Below are 17,259 nucleotides of genomic sequence, written 5' to 3'. Positions count from 1 at the left end.
GTACTACGCCAAGGCACCTGGCTAGCACAAATCACTGAAGCATCCAACTGGCCTTATTGGGTCATCTAGCCCAGCATTGTTTACTTTGATTGTACTGGCTTTCGACAGCCTGCTATCTCCCTTTAAAAAAAAAAAAAAGGAAAATGCCTTTTACTTCCTAAGTAAGGAAGACCCAGTATATAAGGACTGCAGGTTATCCCTATGGGATTCCTTTCCTCAAAGCTCAGCTGAGTCCACAGACGACCTTCCACATACATCCCAGGATGCTGCATTCACTATCCTCTGCTGTACTAGAACCCCACCCAATCTTATTTACTCACAAAACATCTCCCTAACAGGAACGAGATCTCCAGGTATAGGGCGGTATATGAATTCTAGTTCTTATTAACAACCCACCACAGGCTATAAAACCTTTCCACATACTGAATGCAAGGGTATGAATTTAAGTAGCGATTCCTTAGAACCTTGGTTAGTGCTGTGTCTCCAGTAGCTGGCTATCAATCAGCTTCCGTGCAACAGTGGCTACTGTTAATGCTGTCTGTTGGCACAGGTCCCTGGTATTGTATCCTTGTTCCAGGATGAGACACACGATTTGGAAATTACAAATCATGGTTGTTTGCAAGTTACGACCAACATTTATGATACAAGGCTTACAGTTAGGATTATCAGGGTGGTGTTGTGAAGCACCCAGTTGAATAAAAGAATCGTAAAATTGTAGAGTTTTATTTATACCCCGCCCATCTGGCTGGGTTTCTCCAGAAACTCTGAGAGTCATTTAATCCAAGCCCTGCAACGCAGGAAACTTTCGCTCAACATGGGGCTCAAACCCAAAACCCTGAGATTAAGAGTCTCATGCTATACTGACTGAGCTATTCCAATACATTTCCCTGTCAAAACGAAGTGATGCCCAACATCTTTCTGAGATTTAGTACAAAAATCTTATTTTGCAACAGAACCAGAACCTGGCCTAAGAGTATTGAAACACTGTATTTCTCATGTGTCTTGTGTAGAAAGAGATTGCAATGGCTTAGAACTCACAGACAGCTGCATTAGTATTAGATATTTTTAGAAGTACCTACCCAAGGAAGTCACTTACGTCTTCTTGAAAAATTATAAAATTGACCACTTCTTAATGAGCATCACGTTTAGTACTGATAACTTCACACAAGATGAATTTCCTACATGTAAATGCTTCCATGTAGAAAAAAATAAGTGAAAGAAGGGATGAAAAGAGAAAGTACAGGTAACTCCCAATTTACATGGGGGTTATGTTGCAAGGCGAAACCTTGTATATTTGAAACACCATTGAAAAAGCCTCCAAACACCCTGTTCCACCCCTGCCCCCTTTTGTGATATTTTCAGGTCACTTCTGGGTTTGACACAGTTGCGCACATATTGGATGTGCCTAAAATGGTTGCTGCCTGTATTCCAAATGTGTAACAATAAAATTATATTTTTCGTCTTTTTATTAATCTACCAATGCAACACACACAAAAAGTATACAACTGCCTTTCACAGCAACTTGCCAGGTGAGATTTCCTTTTGGTAAAGGAAATTCATATTGTGTGAAGCAGCTCTTAGTAGAAGTGCCTACTGAGCAGGTTTAAGTACTCAGTTAAAGAGTTTTGCAGAAATCAGGCCTGAAATCCCCAGTCTGTCTCTTGAAGCTCACTGGGCAAACCTGGGCCACTCATTACTGCATAGTGGTACCTTACACGGATGCTGCAGGGGTGAAAAGGGGTGAGAAAAAAACAACATCCTAGACAAAAGCAGGACAGAAATATAATAAGACTTAGAAGTTACCTGAAAAGATGTCAAAAGTCAAGCCTTCAGAAGTGAAGTGACTGTCCTTCAGTCTTTTATGCCAGTAAAGCTAATCACTTCCCTAAATTGGTTGAAAGCCTTTTCAGCCTTGTGTCTGTGTTCTTCGACTGTAAAGCTGTCTTGAGTGAGCCCACAAAAGAACACAAGACCCCAACATTTGGAAACGTCTCCAACTAGGAGGCTTACATGGTCATATACAAAGGAAGGTTTACAAAGCCAATCAAGAAGCATTCTTCAAAAGAACTGTTTATTGATACTGAAATTGTGTTTCATTACCTGGTTGACAAAACCTTGTGGTCCTTTAAAAAAATTATCACAACATTGTCTCACACTCTCTTCCTGTTCTGCTAAGTGTCCCCTCACCCAGTCCTCCAGCTGGGTGAGGTGTACCCTTTGGATACTTTGGGGTTGGGTGTCAAGGCAAAACATCTTAGGCCTTGCCAACCCACAAAAAAAAGAAAGGGAAGAAAAAGCATCTCATCCCAGAGGAGAGGAAGAGGCTAATAATGATCTAACCAAAGAGAAAAAGCAGGCATCAGAAGAAATGTCAAGGGTCCCACAAAAAGCACCTTTTAAAATAAAACAGAACCAGCAACATATATTCTACTGTAGCAAGGAGTTCATTCCAACATCCTGTGAATGTATGGGCAACCCACCTAAGACAAAGCAGCTTTGTCATTTGAATCACTGCAAAAGGAAAATGAAGAACAACCAAAGGCTAAAGAACAGAAATGAAATTAATTCCCTCTGAGTCTTATGGAAAATCTGAGATAATGCTTTTCCACAAGGTAGTCCACATACTAGTAGCTCTTTATCCCTAAAGCCATCACTGTGAATAATTCAAGAGGTGGACCAAGTGGCTGTGCTGTTATTAAAAAGGCTTTAAGCTGCTGGTTCTGTGAATGCCTAGCCCAGCAACTTGTTTTGGCAGAGCTCCCCAGGGCTACCAAATCTGTAAGGAGGGAGGGTTAATACAGCAAAGCATTTGTTTAAAGTGCTTGCTCATTTAATCAACAACAAAGCCAACTCTGAAAGAAAAGGGGGAGTTGCAGAGTTGTTTTGACAACCAATGCTGCCAAGGTAAAATAAAATCAAGAGGGAAAGTGCTGTGTTGCTTGCTGAGCTTGCTCTGGAATGCCCTGGTGGGCTTATACAGTGGTCTAGCAGTGGAACTGCCAGCCAGAAGGAGCCAAACACGCACACACATACATGTGATAATAGCCACAATGGCAACTACTTGTTGGAGATTTTGCAGGTTGCTTTATTCAGATGAACGCTCCTTATTGGGCTGAAGAGATGCAGCTCTCCCTCTGGCCTGCCAATTCTGAGCCCAAATCCCAGATCTGTGCAAACAGTTTTCACCATGAGTCCTGGGACTTGGCACCAGCCAAGCGTGGCAAACAAACGTTGGAAGGGACGTGTGGTCTCCCTCAGGGCCAGCAGGCACAGTGTTTTGCTTCCTGCAGAACAGGCAGCACTGTGAGGAAGGACATGTGAAGGATCATTAGCAGCTCTGGCATACAGGGACACATAGAAGAGAAGGGCAGGTGCCTCATGGTCACAACTGAGAGGGGGCATCCTCAAAGGTAATGAGGCTGGACTCCTGGCTGCCTGCTTTCCCTGCAGTGACAGAGTCCCGGCTCTTCTCGGGTAGCAATGGAGTATCAGCCTTGATGTTTTCTTCTTCTTCATCCTCCATGCTGGGCCATGACGACTGATCTTCTACACGCTTCAACCGCTCATTCAGTGCCTTCAGGGCCAGTTGTCTACAGAATGAGAAAATGATCCATAGTGAATAGGTTAGTTTGCATATTAAGTGCCATATTTCAAGAGAGGGGTATTTTCTAGTGCAAGTCACCAAAGGAGTCCAGAGACCCTCTAAGGCTGGGAAGGCCACAGACACCCTTGGCCAACCCTCCAAGGATAGAAAGCACAACCCCAATCATGTGCATTGAGAGTGGAAGTGGAAAGGACTCTGTGAGCAACAGCATGCAATGATGTGCAATCAGGGATTTTGTTGTTGTTGTCTGTCATGAGAGACAATGGAATGTGTCTCTGGGGTGAAGTCAAACTGCCACACACATCGTGCTCCTTCTGGGGCAGCTGGTCCACCTTTGGTCCCCATCCTGCACTCAACTCTCACCTGTGGCTCCTAGAAACTGTCAGCATGCAACAGTGGCCACACACCAGGAAATGACTTTGACTGGCTGGCTAAACCAGATGAGGGTAGCTGATGGGTCTCAAACCCTTAGTGAGTTAGGGACTTCATTTGCATGCAGAGACAGGCTCCAGCGGATAGAGCAGATGAGTGGTCAAGAAGGCTGTTTCTGCACATGCTGTAGAGGGAAGTGATAGGCAGATGGGGCTTGTCAACCTGGGAAGGCAAAACATCTATGAGAAGGAAAACTCTGATTCTAAACCTCTTGTGGGCTATCTCCAGGAGATGAAAAAGCTCAGGAGTAAACCCTACACAAATCTGGAGGAAGTCCCTAAGACTGTTGGATGGTTCCTCGTATGCCTCTTTCTTGCAACTCCTGCAGCCATGCTGGCACCAAACATTGCTCTGCGTCATTTTGGACCACATCAGCGAGGCCAAGAGGGGGGTCTTGTTATCTGAGCAGCCCAGGACCACCACACACACTTTCCAGGCTTGAGGCCTGGGGAGGTCACTTCGGTGCTGCTAACGCAGTGGTTTTACTTCACCCCTGGAGGTCCATTCCATTGTTTCTCGATACAGACGGATGCCAACAACAACCATTTTAGAAATGTTGTATTTCCTCATTTTCACCTAAAAACAGCAGTCAAGGCTACATTCAGCTATTTTGATAACCTTCAACGGCATGGGGAACCTGTGACCTCCAGATGTCACTGGCCTCTAAATTCTGTCACCCCTGTCCATTAGTCATGCTGTTTGGGGCTGACAGGAGCTGGATTCTACCAGTATATGTACAGCTACAAGTTCTCAGGTGTACCAGCACTTAACCTTGATATTCAGAGATAACCTTGATATTCAGAGAAGAGGTAGTCTGTTGCTGGGTCCTATCTACTTCTGCCTTTGATACAATCAAATAATTATTTAGATCTGCACCAAATTGCTCATCATAATCAGATAGTCATCATTCAATTGTTCCAATATGCATGCTGAACACCTAAAAAAACAGGGGTGGCTAACCTTGGGCCCTCCAGGGATTGCTGACCTGCAGTGTCCATCATTCCTGAGCACTGGCCATGCTGGCTGGGGGCGCTGATGGAGAGTTTGAGGCCAACAATATTTGGAGCATCCCTATCTTACAGAATATTCCCATTCATGAGGTGAATATTTTACTAGCACAAAGTGAATACATGTGGAGTCTTTGCCTTCCTAGAAGAAAATAGTAAGGGATTTGTCATATCCATTCTGCCTGGAGCTCCTGGGCGAGCAAGGCTTCCTTTGTGCCAAGCAGAGCTCCAAGCATGCCACTGGGACATGTGGGATAAGCTTCTCCTAAGCTGAAGAAAGCTGGCAAGCCTTTAACAGACACAATAGATCTTCTGCATATGTAATTGGGACAATACTTGGCTCAAAGCATTAGCACAATGTTGTACTAGGTGATTTTAACACCTATATTTTAGGCAATACAGTTAAAAATCACACCTAGCTTTGTTAAAAATGCTTCAGAGCTGAACACTGCTGAAAGCTGTATTAGTGGAACACACTGCACAGTTATATCTACACAGTGCTATTAACTGCCTGACAACTTGACTTAATCATTCAATTTGCTCCAGACATTCAGAGTTCTGCATTTTGATGGTGTAAAGTGCACAATAATGACTTTCATCATCAGATTCTTTCAGCTCTTTCATTTGGAAATGCGAAACTAAGTTAAAAGCAAGAGACATATATAGGTGTGGCAATTACTGAAATTGCTGACTTGCTTTAGACAACTAAATTTCCAGATTACTACAATCTTCAAACAGGAGTAAAGCAAGAAAAAGTATACATACACTTTTGCATTCTTAAAAATTTATGCCAGTAATCTGTGAAAAGCACAATAAGATTTTAAGTTGGCAGGGTTTAACAAGATAGTTTGTAAAGAAGAGTTTTTGGTTGTTTATGAACCAAAAACAAATCTTAGAATTTCTTTTTTAAAGAAACGTTCTTGGAGTTAGTGTGACTACAAAAACATGACTACTCTACAATTGAACTAAGCTTTAAGTGTCAATTGGGACACGGATGGCGCTGTGGGTAAAACCTCAGTGCCTAGGACTTGCCGACGTCTTTCGGTCCCAGCTCCTGTCCACCTAGCAGTTCGAAAGCACCCCTAAGTGCAAGTAGATAAATAGGTACCGCTTACTAGCGGGAAGGTAAACGGCGTTTTCGTGTGCTGCGCTGGTGCTGGCTCGCCAGAGCAGCTTCGTCACACTAGTCACGTGACCCGGAAGTGTCTCCGGACAGCGCTGGGCCCTGGCCTCTTAAGTGAGATGGGCGCACAACCCTAGAGTCGGACACGACTGTCCCGTACGGGCAGGGGTACCTTTACCTTTACCCTTAAGTGTCAATACACAGCACCACTGGCAAAGGACAAGCTGGCTGCAATCCTATGGCAGGACTTACTCCTAGGTAAATGTAGAAACTCAGAACTGCACTGCTAAGCTCTTCAGTTTGACAGGAGTAAATTTTATTGTTTTTATTTCAGCAGCAGTGCTATTCTCACACTCCTTAATTACACCTACGTTTACTAGAAGAGCATCTAAATACTCATTAATATACTTATTATAACAACTAAATATTAATAGTCTTGACTTTTTAAAGATTTTTGCTTTTTTTAAAAAACAAGTATTTGGGTGGATTAAATGTTTTTGTATGGATTCTGTGCACAAAGAAAAAATTAATGCAACTTCTTTTCATGGGTCTTAACTCGTTAGTATATTTGCTGTCAGTGTTAGAATTTCTGATATATAAATGTAGGTTACGGACACCACAATGGAATGTCTAGGCTCCTTTTCCCAGTTGAATTATTTATTTAATTATTATTATTATTATTACTTAAATTTCTATACTGCTTTATATTCTAAAGAATGAAATTCAAAGGAGTTTACTACACATTACAGTGTGTACTACACATTACCTCATCAATAATACAGTGGTACCTCGGGTAACATACGCTTCAGGTTACAGACTCCGCTAACCCAGAAATAGTACCTCAGGTTAAGAACTTTGCTTCAGGATGAGAACAGAAATCATTTTCCGGCGGCGCAGCAGCAGCAGGAGCCCCCATTAGCTAAAATGATGCTTCAGGTTACGAACAGTTTCAGGTTAAGAACGGACCTCCGGAATGAATTAAGTACTTAACCCGAGGTACCACTGTACTTAGGATGTCCTTGTGCACCCAGTGATTCAGCAAACAGTGCGTGCTGGGCTGTCCCTGCAGGGAACACTTGTCTGGTACAATTCCTTCATGTCACTTCAGATATGTATGCAAACAGATGGGAAGCGTGAAGACGGGAGTTGATAGTTTGAGGTCCCCATGTTTAGTTTCCCCCATGTACTTGCATACTTGTCTCCCTTTTACATACTGCAGAAACAACACGGTGCTGTGGAAATGCAGGGGTTGTCTGTAGCAGATTTTAGAAAATCTGAAAATACACCACAAACAGTGTTAGAAACTAGCCAGGCAACAGGTGCATCTTGGCTTGGGTCCAACTGCGACCACGTGGAGATCTCTGGATGCCAGGTTGGTGATTGGGGAAAGCAAAATGTCACTTAGAGAAGGACCTGAAATATTTTCCTTGAAGCTTGAATTTGTTTTATTCTGGATTGTTTTGTTTGATGTTATACAGTGGTACCTCAGGTTAAGTACATAATTCGTTCCTGAGGTCCGTTCTTAACCTGAACGTCCGTGCCGCCGGAGCACGATTTCTGTTCTCATCCTGAAGCAAAGTTCTTAACCTGAAGCACTATTTCTGGGTTAGCGGAGTCTGTAACCTGAAGCGTCTGTAACCTGAAGCGTATGTAACCTGAGGTACCACTGTACATCAGCCTGCTGACTGCAGCTGGGCTACTCCTATACAAAGACAGAACAAACACACTGAGCTTCAAAAAATCTTGAATCCTCAGTTTTGTTTTTTTTAAAAAAGATCCCGATAGGCACAAATGGAGTACCAGCAATATAGAAGAATCTTTGAAAATATTGAATTAGATGACTTCCTCCATTTCCTTCTCACCAATGTTCAACAGTGAACATAAGTAGTCTCCAAAATTTTTTATATTGCAGGAATATTACCTTCTCCGTTCAGCATCCTGAGGATCTGTTCCTGGTAAGCTGATAGTAATAGATGAAGGGGCACCAACATCATAACGTTTCACTGTTTTTCGACAGACTTTCACTTTGACCAAGACGCTGTGCACAAGGTTGGCTAGCAAGCCAACCACTGGTTGTAGGATCTCAGGGAAAAATGTGGCAAATGCAAAGTGGTCTGACATATCACCACGTCCTCGGCTGTGCCTCTGGTAAAAACGGAGATATATCCAACTGGAGAGGACTCCAAAACCATAAGAGGCCAAGACATTGCTTTCGATGAGGGTGGTCAATCTCAGAACTGCCAGGATCAGGAGCAAAAGCATGGGAACAACCTTCATCCGTACCTGAGGTACCTTCAAGACAGTACTGTCACCCATGGTCTGTTTGAGAGCCACCAAGACACCACCAAGGAAGCCCAACATGCCATAGATGCGAACGGTAAACAGGTAAGACAGATTGAATGATGCCATATAGGTGAGAAGATAAGCAAAGGCCCCCAACAGCCCCACTGATACATTCACCACTGCAAAGAAGATCAAGAGCTCCAGGGCTCCCCATAGTGGCTCCAGCAGCCTCCCTGCCACCACTATAGTAGCCAGGCTCACACCTACATCCCAGATGTGTTTTTCCACCACACTGTGGGTTGCTAATGTCCAAATCCAAAAGTTGGGCGGGAAGAGAAATCCAGGTGTCACCCCGAGCCCATACACAGTGTCCACAGCAAAGGAGAGAAAGTAGAGCAAGATGACGATGGCACATATGGACTTCACCACGACACTGGTGCTGGCCAGAGCAGCCAAGAAGTGTTGCCGAGCTACTGGGAGGTATCTGTTCATCTTTATACCCACAAGCCCTGCCCCACGAGTCAGGGTCCGAGGTCCAAGAGTCTTCGCTTTAGGGGCGATGCGTTAAGGCGTTGGTGGTGGCCCACAAAACCCCTTCTTTTCCTTAGCACGGATTCGCGGTCGATTCCATCGCCGCCTTCCACGGATCGCCCAAACGGGGGCGACAGCTGGTTAAGCCACAGGCCGCTCTGTATAGAGGAAGAGGGGAAGGAAAGGCGTTCTCCTTTTATCCGGCCTCGTCCCAAAAGGGAAACACCGGCAGCCCCCGCGCCCCACTTTCCTTTGCTTCCGAGCGGGGACCGCTGCACGAGCGCGGCCCTGCAGCACCCAGCGAGGGCGGCCCAGTCGAGGGCGGCCCCCTTAGCGGAGCGGAGCGAGGGAGGCGCGCGCTCCGGAGCTCACGGGACGGCCAAAGCGGAGGCGCAGCTCGCTCCCTCCCGCAGCCGAGCCCCTCGCAAGCCCCATTCAGCCCGCCGGCGGGGGCGGGGGCCGCTCAGGGAAGGCCTCGCTTCGGCCTGCTCGCCGCCGGAAGCCGGAGCCTCGGCCGCTCTGGTTGAGGCCGACTCCCAGGAGCCTTCTCGCCGCCACTTCCCTCTCCAGGCCAGCACTCCGCTCCTCGGCAGGGCTCCGCTCAGACGCAAACAAACAGCACAGCTGCGCACGCGTGGCTGTTCTATGAGCTGCGCGGGGCACGCCGGGAAATGGATGCTCGGCTTTCGCGCGCGGCGGGCGCTGCCCGCGGCGAGAGGACTGCGAATCCCAGCATGCATCGGGATGCGGGATCCGCGCAGGGAATCGCGGGAGTGCGGGAGGGGCGGGACAAAGAGGCACCTGGGAGGCGGGGGCTTAGGAGGTGTCCCGGCTGCGAGGAAAGAGCGCGGCCGGGCAGGGCGCGGCTCTTGCGGCCCAAAGCGCAATGGTCGTTGGCGAGCAGATGAGGAAGCTGGTCTGGCCGCTCTGCGGAGTGGCGGCGTCACCACAGGGTCTCCTCCTCTCCTCCTGTTTGCTTTGCCTCGTCACGGTAACTTGTGCTTGGCAAAAAATTTTGACCGAAAGCATTGGCACGTGCCTGCAGGAATAGGGAGCCCGCCCTCCTGGGTGCGGGGTTGGCGGAGGGGCGCAGCCCTCGCTTCAGCATTTTTAGTCGCACGTGAAATCCATTCCGTTCACTTTAATGGCGTCGCCCTGCCGAGTAAAAGGCAGCATGCATTTCGTGGAAAGGGTGAGAACGAGAAACGAAGCCAGAGGTTGCAGGACTGTATATTAAATGCACATCTACAGCTGTGAATTTACAAGGCTTTCCTGGTGAATGCTGCCTTTAGCACGTCTGCGCTTCTGAAAAAGTAAAGCTGTGCACACTTGGGAGTCAGTCGAACCGAACTCGCGAAGACATATTTCAGTGTAAACCTGCAGAGGATGAAGCTATGTACAGGTTCTGGCTTCAGAGAGGGTTAGTTCAAAGCTCTGATACACCCTTTCTATTTGTCATGAGAAAATTGAGAGGGATTCAGAATGGTGTGGAAAATGAGGCCCAGAATTGATTTTCTGCTGTTACATCCTCTGTGTGATGAAGTTTCCATAGGGATATTCCCCTTTTTAAATAGATGCCCTTTATAGCGACATTTCAATTTGTGGTGGTTATGCAAGGCTCAGCCAAGTACAGTTACGGCCTGCACTTTGTTACATTCAGAGTTTAATTTTGAAAAAAACGGGGCACTATCCAGCCAAGTTAGGGCTACTGTCCTATAGACGCTCTGTTCCTTTAGATATGCTTCTGTAGACATGCATAGATTTGGACTGGACATTGTACAAGTGGGAGAGTTAAGCAGTTGATCATGTTTCTGCTACAGAAATGAACAGGAAAATATACACTTTACAATGACTGCAATGTATGTGTTTAATTTCAGGAGCATTTGCTGTTATAATTTTCCATTTCATATCATTCATAGTAGTTAGAACAATGTTACCAATTCAGGATAACTAGACAACTTATTTTTTTAAATTAAAAAAGCTCATTTATTTATAGCAAAGTAACTGAGGACAGAAGTACAAGCTAACTTAGTAAACATAGGAATGGAAGGAATGGTGGACAGGATAGGGTTGCTTAACCCTTCCCCCAACTATAAATTCTCCCTGCAACTCTTCCCCCTTCAGTTTATGTGTGATGTCAAAGCTGACTGGGAGAAATTTTTGGGGGGAGGGGGTTGCAATGGAGCATTAGGTTACAGAAGAAAAGGTGAAACACCCTCTCTGATTCTCCCTTCTCCTGTATTAGTGTTATAAGGTAAACATAGGAACCCCATTTCTGTTTTGCAATACGTAGTTTCTGTTTAAGTTTCATAAAGCTATTTTGTATTCCAATATGCCACCCTCTATTTCTCATGAAGGATTCGCTGGTGGATGTAATAATTACTAAAAGGTTTGTGTGCCAACAATGCAGAATGGAGTGTAGAACTTTGTTTCCTAAGTATGTGTGAGGTAAACACCTTTATGAGATAACTAGTAAAGTTGCTTGTAAGAAGAGATGGAAGGCTCTCTAGGTAGAGAATGCAAAGGCATAGGCGCAAAAGTACAAAGCCTCCTGCTTACTTTCTTACAAACATGGAGTCTGGTCAATAGCAAAAGTGATACATGACTTTGTTTTTTAGTGTCTGGAAACACACAGCAATACATGTGACATAAACAGAAATCAGCAAAGTGTAAGATGGACAAAATTGTGGGCCAGAGCCCATTTTGTCTGCAGAAGTTAATCTGCCATAATACAGTACTCTTTGTGGTTTTTGCTGCAAAAGACTCAGCCAAGAAACCAGTTTTTCTTCATTGTTTCTCCAAGGACTGGGTAAGCCAGGATGCTACCAAGTAGCCAGCCCCAAAGATCGAGGCCTTTGCATATCTCTTGACGTGTTCCTCTATGGGAAGATAATGCCTTCTCACACAACAGGAGAAAAGTGGCTATATTTTCTATCTTGTGTGTGACATACCCTACAGCAGCCAGTGTTTCATAGGTTTAAAGTGTGCACTGGGGCTGACGTCATAATGCATAACATTTGCATAGCACTCTTCGAATGTTCAACACACCTTGTTTCATTATCTCAGTAAAGTGTCATGCGTGGTTAAGGGGGACGGTGGCTGACAAGTGTGCAGACTTCAAAATGTGGTTTTATCACAGTGTCCTTGAATTCAATATTTTTTTTTCTCATTTCGAATTGCATTTCCTTCAGCATGTAATCATAAAGTAATATTAGTGAGGGTTGTATCCAAAGAAGCCCTACTCAGAATAGACCCATTAAAAGTGAAAAACCTGCATTAGTCATGTCTGTTAACTTGAATTGGTCTACTCTGAGTAGGACTAGCATTGGATACCACCCTTAGATACTTTGTTAGTCTATGTGGTGTGCAAACAGCTCTGCAGTCCACATCCTTCTGATTTAGCACCTCTTCAGTGTTTTAGTCATCACAATACAGTCCTAATTTAAAGTGGAATTGTGATCCAGTGAAATGAAAGAAACGATGGACCTACTTATGAATGCTTATTAGTTGCAAACTTGATTGTGGATTAATTCCACTCAAGTTCTCTATAGACTTCAGTTACTAGCATTAACGAAATACTCAACAGCTGGTATGAGAAAATATTTTTGCAATTATCTTTTATCTGGGACTTGTTTCAGTGGCACCCTGCTCTCTTGACCACATACTTTGAATCTACAAAAATATTGTAGGCAATTGAATGTCGTGTCTCTTATTTTTATTTGTGTAGTGCAGTAGACTTCAGAGTTGCACACAGATGTCTAGGCACATGGGACATGCATCTTTCTTTGTAATGTGTGCCCAAACAGTTGACTTAGTAATGGTTTGAGCAAGCTTGTCTCCAGGAGTTTTTGGATGAGATCAGTTTTGTACGTTTTTCATTGATTACACAGAGTTTTCAAACCTGTATGTTTTGTGTGTATGTGTGGCAGGATCAGGAAGGGTAGTTGAAATTCCAAAGCACTAATAGTATCAGTTACACTACAAACACCATTCCACAAATACATGTCTGCATTATTTTGGTCTTTTGCAAAGTTTTATTATATTTTTCTGAATAGTCTTCTGTAGGTTTGTGGTCTTCTGTAGAAGAGTTATTGCACTAGTACAAATCAAACACATACCCCTTTTCTTTCATTCTTGCAAACACCATCAAAGCTGCTGTCACCCCATTATAATTAACTACTGATTTTAGAATGAATTGATTTTAGAATGCTGTATTACTTTACTGTTGTTAGCCGCTCTGAGCCCGGCTTCGGCTGGGGAGGGCGGGATATAAATAAAATTTTATTTATTATTATTTTAATTAATTTGCCTATAATATTGTTGTTTATCTGCATACTGCTTTTTGACTCAGAGTGACCCAAAACAGTAAACAGCTTTTTAAAAAAAGTTTTGTCTGCTTAGACCAGTGGTGTCCAAACTTTTTTCAAAGAGGGCCAGATTTGATGAAGTGAAGGGCTGTGAGGACTGACCAAAGGACCAACCAAAGTTGTTGAGGTTTTTGTTTTTTTTTAAGGATTTTACCCCAGGAAATAAACTGCCACAGGGGCTGGATTAAACCGACTGGTGGGCTGGATTAGGCCCCCGAAACGGACTTTGGACATGCCTGGCTTAGACATAACCTGTACTGAACACAGTGGGAATTGCTTCTGAGTAAAGATACACAGGATTATACTGTTAATCTAGTTTGTTTTTTCACTTTGGAAGCTGTGCACACCCTCAGAAGAACACAGCTGTGTATATTTAAAAAGGGAGTGGAGGTATAGAGCAGCACAGCTATTATTTCCATTGTGTTTGTCCTGTCTATTATATGCAGAGAAGTTATCATGCCATTATTATTATTATTATTATTATTATTATTAAGCACCACGCAAGGCTGAAATGTAATTGGGGCATGCTTTGACTTATGTAAGAAGGCCCAATGTAGTATGAATCAACAGAGCTGTCAATGTGCATAGGTTATTCTTAGGCTTCCTTATACCTGAATTCTGTGGTGGTTTGTTCTGATCTCTTAACTAGGCCTGTCTTTGACAATGTCAATTCACTTCCTGTCTCATTTTATTCCCATGCAGTTTCTTTCTCTTTTCATCGTCAATCTCTATGTATTCATGATGTACAGTCATACCTCGGGTTACAGACGCTTCAGGTTGCGTGTTTTCGGGTTGTGCACCACGCCGAACCCGGAAGTACCGGAACGGGTTACTTCCAGGTTTCGGTGCTCACACATGTGCAGAAGCACTAAATCGCGCTTTGTGCATGCGCAGAAGCGCCGAATCGCAACCATTGCATGTGCAGACGCGGCGTTGCGGGTTGCGAACGTGCCTCCCGCACGGATCACGTTCGCAACCTGATCGTCCACTGTATTTGTTTTGTGCAAACAGAGAATGTGGGTAGCTAAAGAGAGCTGTTACAAACTAGCCAGGCGACAGATGCATTTTGCGACAGGCAAGGGTCCAATTGTGACCACATGGAGATCTCTGGATGCCAGGTTTGTGATTGGGGAAAGCAAAATGTCACTTAGAGAGGATCTGAAATACTTTCCTTGAAGCTTGAATTTGTTTTTTTCTGGATTGTTTTATTTTATTTTTAATGCATAATAAACTGCTTTGAGATTCATTCATTAAAATATAAAGTATTATAGAAATGAACAAGAATAATAGTAAATTCCACCAGAAAAAAGGCGCCTAGACATTCCATTGTCGCAACCATAACCTAGGGTTAAGGTGCCATTTGGCGATTAGCTTTTTAGGGCTGGGCGATATCAGCTTTTTAACATTGCGGTGTATCACCAGCTAAACATTGTGGTCAAGCAGTATACTGCAGTGCTGAATAAAACAAGCTACATTGGCCTCAGCCCTCGAGGTGCTGGTGAAACTGCAGGAGCTGAGGCGGTTTCACCCCAGCGCCTCATGGGCTGGGACAACACAACTTGTTTGCATGGCTTGGCTGGCTGCAGAAGGGCTCCCAGTCTCCAGCTGAGCCAGTCCCAGTGCACCCCTTGCTGGTGGGCAAGTGGGAGGAGTGTTGGGGCTCCTTTCCATGGCTCAACTGGGTGGGGGAGCAGTTTAAAGAAGCTGAGGGAGGACTAAGCTGCATCAGCCCAGCGATACAGCTTGCTCCTCCCTCTACGGTATGAGGGGCAGAGTGATAGCAGTTTCACCTGACAATATATCACGGGTGAAACTACCGCTGCTCCCGAGTCCCTCTGCTACCGGCAGTCAGATGTTGAAAGTGGTGCTGGTAGCAGAGGGACTCGGGAGCGGTGGTGGTTTTACCAGTGATATACCACCGGCTGAAGCTGTATTGATACGTTGCCCAGGCCTATAGTTTATACATCTGAGTTTCTAACACTGGCTAAAGGCCCAGAAGTGGAGGCTCCCGGTAGAATTTATCTTGACCCCAGATCTACAGTCTGTTTCTGAGTACAGTGGTACCTCGGGTTAAGTACTTAATTCGTTCCGGAGGTCTGTACTTAACCTGAAACTGTTCTTAACCTGAAGCACCACTTTAGCTAATGGGGCCTCCTGCTGCTGCCACGCTGCCAGAGCACGATTTCTGTTCTCATCCTGAAGCAAAGTTCTTAACCTGAAGCACTATTTCTGGGTTAGCGGAGTCTGTAACCTGAAGCGTATGTAACCCGAGGTACCACTGTATTATTGATGAGGTAACTGTCAGGTTGAAGGGCTCCTTTTATCCCTTTTGAAACTTCAAGCATTTGCATCCCTTCTCATTTGGATCTTACCCTGTATCTGGATGAATGCATGAGAATCTTTCCACTGGCTTCTGCAGGAGCTGGATTGGTTCCTTGGATTTGTCTGCCATTAAGTAAATATAGGTCCTAGACTTCAGGAATTCTCATTTATCCTTTTCTTGCACTCAATTGTAGACACCTTATTTATTACATGGGGACAAAGGTGTTTTTAATAAAACAGCTGAGTCAGTTTCCTTTGTGAATTTTTAACAGAAACATGATAAAGATTGCCAAACACAGGTGAGCAAAGACGTACTGATTTTTCCCTCTTCCTGCTGAAAGATAGCTTCCCCCACCTTTCAGGACATCAGTGTGTTACAAGAAATGACTAATATAGATGTGAGTCAGCACTTGACAACCAGGCTAGTAAATATTTCTTTGTGTGTGCATATCTGCAAAGCTGATAATACTTACACAACACTGTTCACCTAATAACCTCTCTTGAGATTGGTGGCAATAATTAACCTCCTCTAAAGAAACAGTTTATTGAAAGTGTCCAATTTTATGATACTTGTTGGAAGTGCAACAGCAGGGACCATTCAGTTTTAACTTAAGGTTTAATTATGTCAGTGTTGAAGTCACCTAACCAAGATGGGAACGGGTAGTGTTGCTTAGCAACCAGGCAGAGTGGCATGATGCTCACTGAGATAGTACATGCCCTGATTGGCTGTGTAGTTCTGAAGGAGTTTACCTCTGTATGTTAGCTAAATGTCATCTGCTATAAATAAGGCCTGAAGAAAGACAAAACCTCTTTATTTGAGAGCCAGTGTGGTGTAGTGATTAAGAGCGGTAGTCTCGTAATCTGGTGAACCGGGTTCGCATCTCCGCTCCTCCACATGCAGCTGCTGGGTGACCTTGGGCTAGTCACACTTCTCTGAAGTCTCTCAGCCCCACTCACCTCACAGAGTGTTTGTTGTGGGGGAGGAAGGGAAAGGAGAATGTTAGCCGCTTTGAGACTCCTTAAAGGGAGTGAAAGGCGGGATATCAAATCCAAACTCTTCTTCTTTATTTCTCCTCTCCTCAAAATTATACTGTTTTTATTCAGTTATCCTCAGGAAAGTGTTAGCAGGACTTTTCTCTCTGGACTCCACCCGTGTTAAGTGGCTTTGCTATTATGGATGGCATCTAATGTTCTGCATGCGTAGATGTGCTGGTGCAATTGGACTTCCATTTCCTCTCCTCCAAATTCACACTCCAAAATCTGATCCTGATTGTATTCCTCCCCGCCCCCCCAAAAAAATTTGAATGGAAGCTCCATTGTACCAGTGGAGCTGCAGCATTGGCTATGGCCCTTTATATTTTGAAGTCATATCTTTGTATGATCCCCAGTGATCAGCCTGTATATGTGACCAGCCAAGCTTGGCAAGGCTTTGTGTGACTCCAGGAGGACCTGCTAACAAACAATCGGTGTAGACTTTATCTATTTACCTCCCAGCATATGGCAGAGCTTCTGAGAAAGTAATGCAATTTGTGTGTGTTTTAGGAGGTACATCAAATAAAAGCATTTCCAGGTTGTTTGAAAGCTCTAGGC

At 44.5% G+C, this 17,259-nt stretch overlaps 1 protein-coding gene and 1 long non-coding RNA gene across 2 annotated transcripts; both read right to left on the bottom strand.

Annotated features, from left to right (window-relative positions):
• Positions 1 to 2,054: 2,054 nt before the first annotated feature.
• Positions 2,055 to 9,631, bottom strand: TMEM115 (transmembrane protein 115). Its single transcript, XM_083603527.1, has 2 exons — positions 8,088 to 9,631; positions 2,055 to 3,590 (listed from the first exon to the last, which is right to left on the bottom strand). The coding sequence occupies exons 1-2, from the start codon at positions 8,939 to 8,941 to the stop codon at positions 3,383 to 3,385; spliced, it is 1,062 nt and encodes a 353-aa protein (XP_083459653.1). The 5' UTR covers positions 8,942 to 9,631; the 3' UTR covers positions 2,055 to 3,382.
• Positions 3,597 to 6,532, bottom strand: LOC310757873. Its single transcript, XR_014545528.1, has 3 exons — positions 6,351 to 6,532; positions 4,974 to 6,013; positions 3,597 to 4,035 (listed from the first exon to the last, which is right to left on the bottom strand). It is a non-coding gene; the product is annotated as an uncharacterized lncRNA (long non-coding RNA).
• Positions 9,632 to 17,259: the final 7,628 nt, after the last annotated feature.

Source organism: Podarcis filfolensis, assembly GCF_964270895.1.
Source record: "Podarcis filfolensis genome assembly, chromosome: 2".
In the NCBI taxonomy this organism is placed as follows: Eukaryota; Metazoa; Chordata; class Lepidosauria; order Squamata; family Lacertidae; genus Podarcis; species Podarcis filfolensis.
The sequence above is the reverse complement of the archived record's forward strand: the minus strand, read 5'-3'. Positions and strand labels throughout refer to the sequence as shown.

What these genes read in the sequence shown, in the direction of transcription:
- TMEM115 (XM_083603527.1), bottom strand. Translation starts at nt 8,941, where the DNA reads ATGAACAGATACCTCCCAGTAGCTCGGCAACACTTCTTGGCTGCTCTG. An exon ending in CAGGATGCTGAACGGAGAAG is followed by an intron (nt 3,591 to 8,087) that starts GTAATATTCCTG and finishes CTCATTCTGTAG; the next exon opens with ACAACTGGCCCTGAAGGCAC.